This window comes from Chelmon rostratus, chromosome 18, assembly GCF_017976325.1.
Source record: "Chelmon rostratus isolate fCheRos1 chromosome 18, fCheRos1.pri, whole genome shotgun sequence".
Classification (NCBI taxonomy): domain Eukaryota; kingdom Metazoa; phylum Chordata; class Actinopteri; order Chaetodontiformes; family Chaetodontidae; genus Chelmon; species Chelmon rostratus.
In genome coordinates, this window is record NC_055675.1 from 3,416,767 (window position 1) to 3,430,527 (window position 13,761).

The 13,761-nt window shown below is 43.5% G+C and overlaps 1 protein-coding gene across 1 annotated transcript in view; it reads right to left on the reverse strand.

The window, feature by feature from the left end:
* The window catches only part of enah (ENAH actin regulator), a 115,118-nt gene extending 102,818 nt beyond the window's left edge, over positions 1–12,300 (reverse strand). Inside the window, exon 1 of the mRNA XM_041958622.1 lies at positions 11,964–12,300. Coding sequence (XP_041814556.1) covers positions 11,964–11,968 — 5 coding nt within the window. The 5' untranslated portion in view covers positions 11,969–12,300. The remainder of the gene's footprint in view (positions 1–11,963) is intronic.
* Positions 12,301–13,761: the final 1,461 nt, after the last annotated feature.

Below are 13,761 nucleotides of genomic sequence, written 5' to 3' on the forward strand. Positions count from 1 at the left end.
GCAAAGCAACACAGTGAGGCCACACAACTTGCTGGAAGACTTGGTTTTAAGGGATAGGTTAGAATTAGGTTCAGGTTCTGGTTAGGGCATGGGTTAGTGTTAGGCATTTAGCTGTGATGAGTAAAATTAGGGTAAGGGGCTAGGGAATGCATTATGCCAATGAGGGTACTTACAAGGATAGAAGTGCAAGACTGTGTGTGTGAGTGTGCTGCTGAATAATTCAACTGGCTGAGGCCGCAGCTTGCACCCAGCTCATTGCAGCTCTGTGTTTGATCTTCGATGTATTTCTTTACAGATTTCAGGCTTTCTGATGCATCTGAAACTGTTAGTTCTTCCATGCTGATTTGTTGGGGAAGTGAATAATGCTCTACATGCCAGAAAACACACACGGACACACCCTCACACACACTCTGCTATTCTCACACTGCAACAGGGACGAGGAGCTTGCTCAATTTGACAGTAAGTCAGTAGGGATGCTATTCCCCTCAAATAAATCTCCTTTTTACACTTTGTCCTATATCATTGTTTTTTCTCCTCTCGACATTTTTTCTCAGAAACATGCCTGTTTGTCTTCAAAGACAAGCGCTCTTTTTTTGCTTTGCCAAGAAGCACTCTGACTTCCTGGTAAGACAGCACCTTCAACTTTCCAATTTCAGAAAAGTGATAAGGTGTGATAGCACACAGCAACAAGTATCTTCAAAGTGAGAAAACATGCTCCATCTCTTAAGATGAATAATATTAGTATAGTATTTATCAAGCAAACTGGTGGTTTTAAACATGTTTTTCATCAACTTTATACCAGATGCGATACAAAAATAACCTTGTTTTAAATCAAGTGTGACCACCTGTTTCCATTGGAGGGTAAAGTGACAGAAAAAGGTTCTTAATCACTTGAGATGTTAAAGCAGTAGCTGTTTGGTGCCACCAGAGCAGAGTGAAGGATAAACTTTCCTCTCTGCCAGGCCAACCCCCCCCCCAGTCCAGCCTGTTGAGCACAGCTGACTGCAGGGAGTTCATGTGTCAGATGATTCTCTCTCCCAGTGCACAGCCATTGTCGTGGGGAACAAAGATGGAGAGGTTTGTCCGGGGTCGCTTCATTATGGAGGCCAAATGAGGCCTGACTGCGATGTGGCTGACCTGTTTCAAAACTCGCTCTTTACGCTCCCCCCCTCCCTTAGCCAGTCTTTTGCCTTCGCTCTGTCTTCCTGGAGCTGCGACTCTTATTTCTCCTCTCTGCTCATTCAAGATCTAGTGAGGCTACAATTGGCTGAACAAAGAGTGTCAATTTGGCGGCGTTGTTGTGTAGCCACGGCGACACTTCTGATGACGGAACTATTTAAGGGGGGCTGTTCAGCGGGTGCAGCTCAGCAGTGACACGATATGTTGTTGACTACAGGCCTCTGTGTGTGTGTGTGTGTGTGTGTGTCAGGTTCACGTGTGGAAGTGCACACCACTTCCATACGTGAACCTGACAATAATGTTCCTAAATAACCTGTAATTTAAAGAGAAGGAAAACTAGTTATTTAAGTTAAAGTTAAAGCAATCATAGATCAATAAGATCAAAACAACTCATCTCACCTTGATGACAGATGAGAGAAGCTGTAAGGGTGCTGTAATGCATTACTTAGAAACGTGATATAGTAATGTGATTACATTTTTCAGTAACAGTTAGGGATTACAATTTGAAACTCAGTAATGAACTAACAGTTACTAACTCCAAAGTTGTCTTATTTAATTCCTGTGTCTTCTCATCTGTTTTGCTAACAGCTTCATTCCTGCGGGCACAGCTGAGTCAGGCTCCAGCTGCGATGTGGCCACCAGAGCTCGTCCTGGCCATTCCCTACACTGCTTGTGAGTCCACCAGAAGCGCTGCAGGAACAGCACAGAACATCTGGTCAATTTTCAAAATAAAACACCTTGTAATATACTCCCAATTGTATATCATGGAAAAATACTCTGCTCCCCATGGAATCAAGACGTGATCTTACCCGCTGGTCAGCTGACAATCAGGACTCAGAACAGGACTTCTGAAGAGCTGCTGGGTGCTATCACCAAGGCTAATGTTAAGCTAGCTGTTGATGGTCAGTAAATACCTCCAAAACATAGGCTGGCTGTTTATTCAACCACGGTGTCTTATTTCTTATTTCCACATGTAGTACAGAACATGTGACATGTGGGTGTAGAGACTTCGAAGTTGTTTAAAGGCGCTTTTGACAGAGCTGAGAGCAGACTAATGAGTAAACTACCAAGTAATGTGGAATTTACTTTTGTGTGTGAGTGATCAGTAATGTACGAACATTTTAAATGAGGAAGGTTTAATGAGAAATTAATGACATTTTTACATTTTGAGTAACTTGACCAGCAAAGGTTCATTAGCCACAATGACCCTCATAAAGCTATTCTCACCAGTGCAGCGACCGCTGAATGTGCAGAACTATCGACACATGAAGCTAGCTGTTTCTGTCTTTACACAAACACACGTTAAGGAAAAGATAAGAAGTCTTTCTGTGCTTTCATCCAAACTGTTAGCCTGTAAATTATTAGCTCTAAAGGCAGATGAGGGAGGAAGGTTATCAGTTCGGGGAGGAGTGTTTGATGGAAAACAATTCTGTGTGCCTCCGTTCCTTTACTCAGTCATAAAAATGTTAAGATGTTGTTGAGAAATCCATTTTAATCTATTTCCTGGCTGACTCTCTTGTATTTTCCCCTGTCTCTGGAAAGCCAAACTACTCTACATGTTCTAGAGGCTATCTTGGTCATCAAGACAGCATTTATGGTTTAAGGGGAGGGGAGACAGGAGAGGTTGGCAAGCCAAACTACAGAGAGAGACTGTGAGAGGGGGGAAATTCACTGCTGCTATTCTTCTTTTGATTGTTAGCCACCTAGCTGCTTGGAGCCTTGGCCATGCCCACAGCTCCTTTACAGCATAAATCCAAGTGGAAGGATGTGCAGCGACTGGGGGTGGGAGGGTGGGTAGCAAAATGTGGGGTTTCACTTAGACCTTAAGAGTCAAATGTGCTACTTCAAAATGCTGATCCACAAGGTCCTTTCATTACAGGGGCTGCACAAGCATGATATACCCACACAGGTGTATCCCTCCTTGGTTGGCTCAGGCTCTTCTTGGGACTGTAAGCATGCGCAGACTGCTTGATGGACATCCCCCCACCAGTAAATTTTGTTGGAGCTGTTACAGTGGGGAAAATTATACTTCGTATTACTAGTACATGTCCACTGAGGGACCTCAGTGACCTCACCTCACCAGACCTCACATTTTTCACCCCAGACATTCGGCTCATTTGAAATGAACTGGGCCCCACCTGGACAGGGGACAGGAGCAGGCAGCCAAAAAGGTGCAGTCGAGACGGACAGTTTCCAACAGCCTCCGCACTCTGTACACTCACATCTCATTAGATCTGATCCTGTTTTATCTGTCTGGACTTTTCAGCTGTATGACAGAATCACCTATAAAAACACTATATAGGCTATCTGTGATTATCATGACAGCTTTTATGGTTCAAGGGGAGGGAACAGCGGAGAGGCTGGCAGGGAAAAGCAGAGAAATGCACATTCATGAGCTGTCGTGGCTCATCATGCAAGCCTGGTCACCGTGGGCACGCAGCTGGTCAGAGCTACACTTCATGTCGACAGATGAGCACAGTTGACTGGCACTGTCCGAAACACTCAGGCACACGGTGAGGATGAAAATACAGTGGCAGGTCCTCACACACTGGTGCACAGCTGGAACACACACTGGCAAGCACACAGACGTACAGTGTACATGGTGGAGCTGAGGAATGTTGCAGCCATAGGTTTTCCAAGGAAAAAAAATGTGCACAGGTATAACATATGCAAAGAAACAGGGGCTTTTCACAGAAGAGATTAATGTAAGGGAATAAAAAGATAAACAGAGTGCTCAAACCAAGTGGTTTAGATGAAATGCAGCAAATTGAATCTGAAGTTGTTCAGATTATTGTGTTTCTTTGTGTAAATGAAGCTAGCTGTGGGTGTAATACATCATTTCTTACATAAAATATCAAATACATTAACCCTAACCCTTTGGTTGTATGTTTCTTTATTTCATATACTTTGTAAAATAAACTGTTATCAGCATCACATTGATCAAATTAACGGTTTTCAGCTCAATAACATGCAAAGTCTTTGCAGTAACCCCTTTAAAGAGTCCAATACATAAAGAAGACTAAATGTCTGAAGCCCTGCCAAAGAACCTGGATCCTGCAATGTTCCCTATACGCCACAACGCAAGAATGTTGGACAGAAGAACATACTGATGATGTTGCTATTATTAGAGCCTTACCGTGACATTTCAGGGGATTCTGCCATTTGATTTCAACAGTTCTTGTGTACATGAAGACATTTTTGACTGATGGCAGCACTGCACAAGATGAGGGGTCACCAAAATCATTTTCATAAATATCCATACCATACTGCATGAAGATCTGGCCAGTGATTGTCAAGATATCTTTTATCCAAAGTGTTCTGTAAGATGGATCTTTAATGCCACACTATCAGCAGTATCAGCAGTCCAACTATCGACAAACAGAACGTATGTATGTAAAAATGACCGGATCGTGTGTGTGTGTGTGTGTGTGTGTGTGTGTGTTTGCAAAGGTTTACACAAGAATTTTGCGTTGGCTAAAGATTTTTTGGGGAAAACCTAGATAATGTTTTTAAAACATCAGCAGCAGTCAAAGCATGATTTAAGTATTTATGGATATATTTAAGCAACTAAAAGCCTTGATTAGGATCTTCACTGAATATTGGAAAAGTCTGCCCTGTCTTGACACATAATGACAGGATACAGAACCCAGTCTGTGGTCACTGCACTACAATCCTGTCACACTGCTTCCTGCACAGACACCAAAGCTTGCCATTGCTGATTGGTTGCATATGAATGTAATTCATTGCAGACAGAGTTGGTGTTTGAGCATGTGTGCGCACAAGTTGAAAGATGTATAAGCTGAACACTTGTCAGTGTCTTCATCCTGACAGCCATCTGTCCACCTAGTTGGTTCCACACACACACACGATAGGCCTCATCTGTGATTCTGATGTTTCTGAGCTAACCCTGCCCCAGATGCAGACACCAAACTGTGGGTTCACAGCATTCCACCTTCCCACAGTAAGTGATGTCAGTGGCAGGAGCTCACCAAACCCACAGGACGGTGAGGACAACGCCTCACAGGTTAAACACACAAGCCTCCTGTCCACCACACACACTGATGGAAATATTCAGAGCTTAGCAAACACCTATTGCTATCAGTGCTTGTCGTTGCTGGCCTTTTCACGTGGACACTAGCACCGCTCACTCTTACATCTCAAACACTTTAATAGACAGTTTACACTATACTCAAATTGGGAGGCAGAAAAAAGGCACATATTATTTCACTAGATAAAAAGTGTTGTTTGGACAATTATTCCAGCCACAGTCAATAATGCCAACATTCAAGAATTATAATATTAGAAATGGTGAATCTACAGTTGCAATGTGAAAATATAAACAAGTGTGCAGCCTCAGCAGGTGGGCGGAGGCTTGTGTGAGAGAACTGGAACAGACGTGTCAGTGAGACAAAGCTGCTAATCTGGTATCACACCTTCCCTTTCTGATCAAGGATGGAGGTGACACCGGAGCAGGAGCAAATTAGCTTTCCTCAGTTGAGTACAACACTGCAACTGGTGAAACAGTAACTTTACCAACATCCTGGCACATATTTCTGGACAGTTTTAGTCATTTACTGGGAGCATGTTTACACAACCAAGATCCATTTAAGTGTCACACAAGACATGAGTTTGACATAAACATTTGGATTAATGTCCAGAACTGTAAGGTTTGCTTCACTTAAGGCCAAAATACATAAATATGCTTAGTGAATGCAAAACTGTAGTTTCATTCACAACCAGGGAAAAGGCTTTATGCCACATCATTACTTGCAGAAATTCATTTCCAGCAGCATCATTTGATGTCTTCTTCACCGATAAACTTTAGAACAGCTTGTTCTTTAACAAGATCTTAGTCAGTGGCAATCTATTCAATGAGCTGGGCTAGAGGTTTAAGTAATCCTCCCGATCTCATGTCCCAACATATCAACTCTTTCTCTGTTAATCTCATTCTGTCAGTGAAGTGAGGCCAATCAGCCATGATACCACAAATACTTCATTTGTGAAGGGAAGGCAGCTATTTACTGCCAGGGTCAAAAATGAATGCAAGCTGTTGGCCAGAAATATCCTTAAAATGAAATCAAATGAATGGAAAAATTTTGGAAAAATGTGCAGATATAAATAGGCAGACTTTAATTAGAGTTTCATCCTGTTCCAACGTTGACTGTCCCATTACTATATTGATATGAAGGTGAGCGCTGTGCCGCAGTAACAGGTTTGTTAAAGCCTTTGATCAAGGATTTCTAAAAACATAAGCTGATTTAACACTGGCACCAACACTGACCTTATTAAGCGAATCAGACATCAACCATGTCATTATAAAATTCAATGTTTTCTGCATCAGTTACAAGCAGTCAGCTCAGTTTTTACTGCCGCAGCAAAGCCTGGCTGTTACCTTACATGAACATGCTTCAGGTCAGTTCCATACAAAGTAGTGTACAGTGCCTACATTTGGAAAAACGAGAAAAGTGGAAGTTGGTACTGGAATTGTGACCAGGAGAGGAAAAGCTGGATCGGTGCATCCCTCTATCATAGTGTTGAATGGTAAAGACAAGGGAGTCTGGCATTGTGCTCTTAGCTCAGCCTACTTTATTTATAATGGAGTGTTTTTTTGTCAAGATGCGCTGTAAGTGTATTATTTGCCAACTGGACTCAAACAAAGGTACAACATACCCCTAAAACTACACATCATGAGGGCAGCAAAACACCATGTATGAGAAATAGAAGGCAATTTTTTAACCTGCTCTGCAATACCATGAGTGAACATGGAGTGACTCATCACAAAAGATGGGGGAAACACACACACACAAACACAACATGATGGGTGGTGGTAGCCTACAGATTAGAGAGAAGGGAGCTGCTGGTTTGAATCACCGGGTCAACTAGGACACTGAGTGTCATTAAAGTGAGCGAGTAACACTCCCTTTGTAGCTATTGTTGAGACGCCCTTGAGCAAGGCACTTAACCTTCAGCCACACCGGTAGAGCTCACAGTACAGGACTTTGATTGTAGTGAGAAAGTGTTGAATTGGGAGCGCGTTCTCGGGTTAAAAACAGCCACTTAACGGCACACGACCGCAAAACTTAAATCATCTTTTCTATCTTTCTCCACCATCCAACAAAGTAGAAATACCTTAATATACACTTAAATACGGTTATATTCTGACTGCAGTGACTTGATGCCATGATCACTGCCTGTGAGTACACTTGGAGCTCAAAGTCATGTCTTTCACTGTAGTGAATCAGCAATAATCCTGGGAGAATCGTGTCTGTGTGTGCCTCTTAAACACAAGCTGTGATTACATTCCTCCTTGGGTTGACTTTACCTCTGCAAACAGTCGGTCAGCAGACAGCTGAAACATAAGACGCGAGATGTGAGGGATGAAACTCGTCTGGGAATGGATGGAAATAATAATAATAAAAAAAAGGACCTGGCAGGGAGAAGCCAGTAAAGCGTCCCTTTTTGGAGCGGATAGAGGGGGAAATGAGAGAGTGAGATTAAGGATGGATTGGCAGAGAGAGGCTGCAGAGGGAGGGGAGGAGGAGTGAGGGAGATGAGGAGTGCGAGGAGCAGATGGAGGCGGGGAGCCAGCCGTGATCAAAATCTCCCCCAAAACTTCAAAGGAAATCACTGGAGCACAATAAATTCATTCTCCCGTCCTGTTGTCGCATCCACTTAACATTTTATAGCTCAATCCACCTTCAGTTGCATTTGGAATAGCAGAAAAACCGGAACACATTTGGTTGGAGGGGAAAAGAGAGAAGGAGAACAGAAATAGAGAGATTGTATGTGTTTAGCTTAGTCGATTAGGTCAACTGAGACTCTTCCAGCTCATTAGTCCGTTTTAATGATTCTTTCTGACATTTCATAGGAATTACTCAAGATTATAGTCACATCTCTGGCATAAGAAAAATATAAAGCCGCATCAATCGCGCCGCATAGATTAACAGCTGATCTGGAGGGAAACTTGGATCGGTCCCTGCACTTAGGTGGGGACTATAATACAGAAAACACAGTGGAAGAATTTAATAAATTTAATGGCCCATTCAAAAAAGTTCAGAAAACTGTCTCTGGCATCAAATGACATATCATTTTTCAAGTTTGGACACAGCCTTGGGAACACTTTTTTTTTCTACGTCTGCTCGACTAAGCTTGTGATCAGTGTGTACGATAAAGGAGGGGAAGAGTTGCACACACTCCTTCAGGGGGTACATTTAGTTCCACAAAGCAAGTACTGTTACTGCAGAAATCGGAAGCTGCAGGAGTTTAACAAAGACCGCTACATTGAAAGTGACTGTGAATTAGGTTAGTATGCTCCCCGGCAATGAAGTCATACTTCTTATAATGATGTTACAGCGACATGATCTATTAATCTGCCCTGTGAAGAAGAGGAAAACGTCCATACCATGACTCAGCTCGCCTCTGACTGATTCTTTGCATCTCATTCTCTGTCTAGACTCAATAAAACACAAGAAGAGACCTGAGTCAGTGGCTGTATCTTAAGTCTTATAAATCAATGTGCAAGTGAAATGTATTCTCATTTCTAATTAGCCTCAGGCTGACCTCATTAATACTTCATTTATAGTAGATGGAATAACATAACTGGTTGCAGTCCAACTTCAAATCCTGAGCGACTGAGTCTCTGCACATTAACAGTTCCTGCAGTTCGGCATACTCAAAAGTTCCAGGCTGCATGCAGCCCGGCTTTGGATCCTGTCATTCGTCTTTGGTGTGAAACCTGCAGTGCCTGGGAGGCATGAGGCCTTTCAGCAGTTGTCAAGGCTTGTTATCATGACACTTCACAGCCCCGTCACCCTGACGGTGCTGCTTATCAAACGTCCCGAGATAAACTGACATCAGCATTACGTGCCGCCTGACACAACGCAGGAAAACAAACTGACCACCACTATACATACATTCTCATCCTCATGGTCTTGGAATGTGCTCCCACCAGGTATCTTTGACCTTAACAGTCAAGATCAAACCACCAGCCATGTGCTGCTAAATATTTACTGGGCCTAGATCGTTTGTTTACAATACCAGCTTCTTTTTGAGACAGCTGGGATTTCTGCAAATCAGAAAACACGGACAGAGCCCCAGAATTTAATAACAAAAACCAAATCAACTGCAAAACACAGAAAACTACACAAATTGCCAAAATATGGATGCAATTTATACAAATCAGGGTTTTTCCTGAAGGTGCTGTTTTGTACAGCAACAAAGCTCAGACCAATGTTGAAACTGTAAATGCATGAGGTCACCAAACACCATTAACCAATAAGAATGAAACAGGTGAAACACAAAACTGATTCATGTGAGGATCAGACAGATGTCAATCAAGCACAGTCTGTACAAGCCCATACAATCCTCATCAAGGTCTCAACCAGGCCAAATAAGTGAAAATGTGGCTGTGTAGGGTCTTTAAATCTGACTTAAAAAGTCTCTTCATAAAACCTGGTAGGTGGCACCTAACAAATAAAATATATTAAAATGAATTCAAAGCTTATCCAAATCATTAAAGCAATGGCTCTCTGAGCACTGTGTTTGAGTTGTTTATTACCTTTAAACATTCAAATTGTTTTTTAAAGAACTTGGCAGCTCTTATTGGCTGTCAGCAACTTGCCAAGCTATTGTTCCTGATATATCAGCTGAGCAGGGCAGGGAAACTCAATCCACCGCTGGAGGCTGCTGACCATGAAAAACTCATCCATGACAAACTTCTCTGTTTTCTTCATTCAGTCAGCTGTTACTGGAAATTAACAGACCTCTGGGGGCCAGACTTACTGTAAAAAAAATGGGGTGAAAATGTTTAAGCTCAGGAGTGTGTGCTGAATAGCCAGTGGACCAGTAATTTGGGGTCGTCACCGTGGCCACAACCTTATGGCACACTAACACACAGCTGCAAGGGTCCTGCATGAGTCAGCTGTGAGCAGCTGGGGCTGCCACTCACTCACACACACACCAACACACACACCTGTTAAACCCCACGAACACAGCGATACCCCCCCGCTGGACGCACAATTCTTCCTTTCCAATGACAGCAGGGAAAACAAGCTACCACACAGTCTGGTGGACAAAAAGTAACCACGTCTTTGTTCCTGTCTGCTGCCATCCGTGGTTTGGCGATGTTCAGATTCAACACTGCTCCAGTTTGAGGAGCGATGTGCTCCTAAAACACGCGAGAGGTTAAAAGCAACTAATGAGAAAGTTGTTACAAAGCATGAGGAAGAGGAGGGAAAAAAACAAGAGCGATGAAAAGTTAGTGGTTTCCATTCTGGGACATGGACACAACATGCGGCTCTTTGAAACAACCAAAGCTATTGTTAACCGCAGTTTGGCCTACAGAGAGATTCCAACAGCTGGATTCAATTAGGGGCTTTCTTAAAGGGGGCAGGCCCCATCCACACTGCATGTCTCACTTTAACACACAGTTAGGTCATGGATGTAAAAAAAAAAAAAGAAAAAAAATCAAGGTCACACACTTCCATAAAAGCTGTTTTGACATCTGAACTTTTCCCTGCATGGAGCAGAGCGTCCCTCACAGCACCATGCGAGAGGAAATATGTGACAAAAACTGCTGTGCTGCGTTAAGGCACGTCAACCAGAATCAAGTAAAAGCAGCGCTCTCTGCCTCATCAGCGACCTCGGGCCATTTTAAGGACACGCTCCCGAGGGGAAGCCAATTCTCCGCCAACTGACAAAAATGACCTCTCTCTCACTGTTCATACTAATGTCCTGGATCCAAAATGTCATTTCTAGACCTTGACACTGAGGTGGTGACAACAGTGTGGGACATTTTAGGAACTCTAAGCAACAATTGGACATTTACAAAGAAGGAAACAAATGTTGAAGAGAATAACAAGGGAAAATACGAGTAATACAGCATGATCAGCATTTTCATCTCCAGAAGTCGCCACACAACCTTAAATACTGAGCAGCTTCTTCCTGTCTTGAAGCACACTCAGCTTGGGGTCATTCTTGCTCTTCAAAAGACAGCCAGCATCATGTTCAGTGGGAAACAAAGACCCCATCCGTGTTACACAACAGCCACACGCACAGTGCATCTCCTCAGACTGCACATCTGATCCAGGGTGTAAGAGCAGTGCGCAAACAGGCGTCAGATGGGTGCACCTTACCTGTTACAGGTGTCTACCTGTAGCAGGTAAGGTGTCACCGTGGCTATGAAGAGGTGGCGCCCCAATACACATGCCTGACGTATGTCAAGAAGTATCTTGGGGTGTCTTCATCATCTACTCCATGTTTAGATGCACGCGTGGGTATTTGCCAGCCAGCCCCACCGTCTCTTCCCGGCTGACAAAAGTGATATGCGCGAGCCGTGCCACAATCATAACGTGGCATCAAATGAAGGCTAGCCCATCACCAGCGGGGAAAGATAATCCCTCTTATGCAGTGTGGGAGCAGCGGCAGCAATGCGCGAGCGCCATTCCAAACCCATGCACGTCCACAAATGCAGCACAAATCGAGAGTAACGTTGAGCGAGCCTGTCGGCGCGATAGAGCTGACAGTGTTCACTGTCTAACAGGGCTAACATGGAAGCGCAGGCAGCGCGTACAGCTCCTTCGCTCAATGTCGGAGCGTGTTTTGAAACGGTCTCGCTGTCTTTAACATATCTAAGCATGTTTAGCTAATATCTCAGCTGCAGTTGACTTCGCGCTCCGGGCTGCTCCGCGCGCTGCCTCAACTCCTGACTTTCATCACGTTCTCGCCCACCGAGCAGCCTCTTCTCTCATATCATTTCACATTTAAGACAACTGGGAGCCTCTTACCTCATGACGAAAGTGTTTTCAGGCCAAATATATCACAAACTCCTTCGGGTATCGACGACGGGTGACTTGTAGTTTTTCCCAAAAGTTCGCCGCTCGGTTCAAGGCTACAGGCGACCAGATGAATGGGACTCCGACGGCGCGACGAGAGGCTTCACAGTTTGCAGGCTATCCGGTAAAAAGTACAAAAAAAGAAAAGAAAAAAAGAAAACTGGGATTTAAAATTGAAACAGTCGAATCCTACATGATCTAGAGCATCGCGGCTCCGCTGGTGGCGACGAGTCACTGGGAAGAAAGTGGACTATCGTAGCGTTTGTGGGGATTTTCTGACGCACTCGGGTCGGTGAGATGCGGCGCTGTGCCGCTCGGGTACCGGTCTGCTGCCGCTGCCTGCTGGCTGCAACACGTGCTGCGTTCACGGCCGCACCGTCAGCTCCTACGTAGATGGATCTCATTAATGTCTCATTCACTAATGCTTAATCTTTCATGCAAAGAGGCACATTGAAGCAAAACACACATATTCGAGTAGGCTCATTTAGTGGTGTATTTTGCTACAAAACAAGCCTCAGGAAATCCTGGTTAGCCCACATAGACTGCTCATGACAAAGTTAGCAAAATTAATGGCAAAATTGTTTTTAGGTCTATCTGGACAGCGTGACATAGCTGTTAGTAAATGTAATTTATCAAACTGCCCACACAGCCTGAGAAACTTGAGAGAAACACAGCTTTTCTGTTTTATTTAATTGTGGCCTATAGGTAACAACACATTGTCCCCAGTTGTGAGAGTTAAATAAAGGGAATATTAGGATGATACGGCTTTAGCTGTTCGCCACCTGAAATGCACATCAAAATGTTAGGAGAAAAAGAAACTCGCCTGTGTTATATGATGTGCGCTGTATTTATCGGAGTTAGATTTCCCACGGCACCTGAAAGCAGCAATTGACGCAACTTGTGGGACGTAGCACGTACAGGTTGCCCCTGACAACTGAGTTGGCTCTCTTGCGACGAATTTCTGTCTGTGATGTTGAGCTGGGACCGAAAGTAGACTAAAAACTTCACAAAAAAGCATGTTATATTTGCTGTGTCTATTTTCCTTTTTTTTTTAAAAAAATCACAGACTGCAGGAGTTTGCAATGCATTTGTGATAGCACGGTGAAGGTCAGTGGTTGCATTATAAATGAGGAACGTTTGGAAAAAATGCCTACAATCCACATGTCATAAATATGGCCTCTGGACTTCAGTATTTCATTTTTCCCATCTGTCTCAACAATGATGTCGTATAAAGACAGATCAGCCACATACACATAGAATCAGAAGAACTCTGCATCTCTGCCAAGTTATCTCAACAAGCACTAAGAAAAATCATCCTATCTCTGCGTGGCATTGAAACCTTCAGACTTCATTCATTAAAAACACATTTATGAAAGCAAACATGAACATTGTCAAGTACACACCTTTTCATGCAAACAACAAACAAGCAAGAGCTGTGGTCAGATACATAGACAGGAGATGATGTTCAGCCACAGGTGGCCCTGACACCAGCACTGTGATTTACTAGTGTGCTTGTGTGTGATGTAATGTGTGTTTATGTGTGAGCGGCTGGAAGTGGAGTCTGTGCTGTTGAGGAGAAAATCTGAAACTTTGACAGTCAGTGTCATCCTTCAGAAGAGGTTCACCAGATTCAAGGCCAAAACGAGGTGTTAACAGCCAAAAATTAAAAGTATGATTTCTTTATTATTATTCTTTAAAAAGCATCATAAGAATGTTGATCGTTGGATTACATGAATAATGCATATCGGTC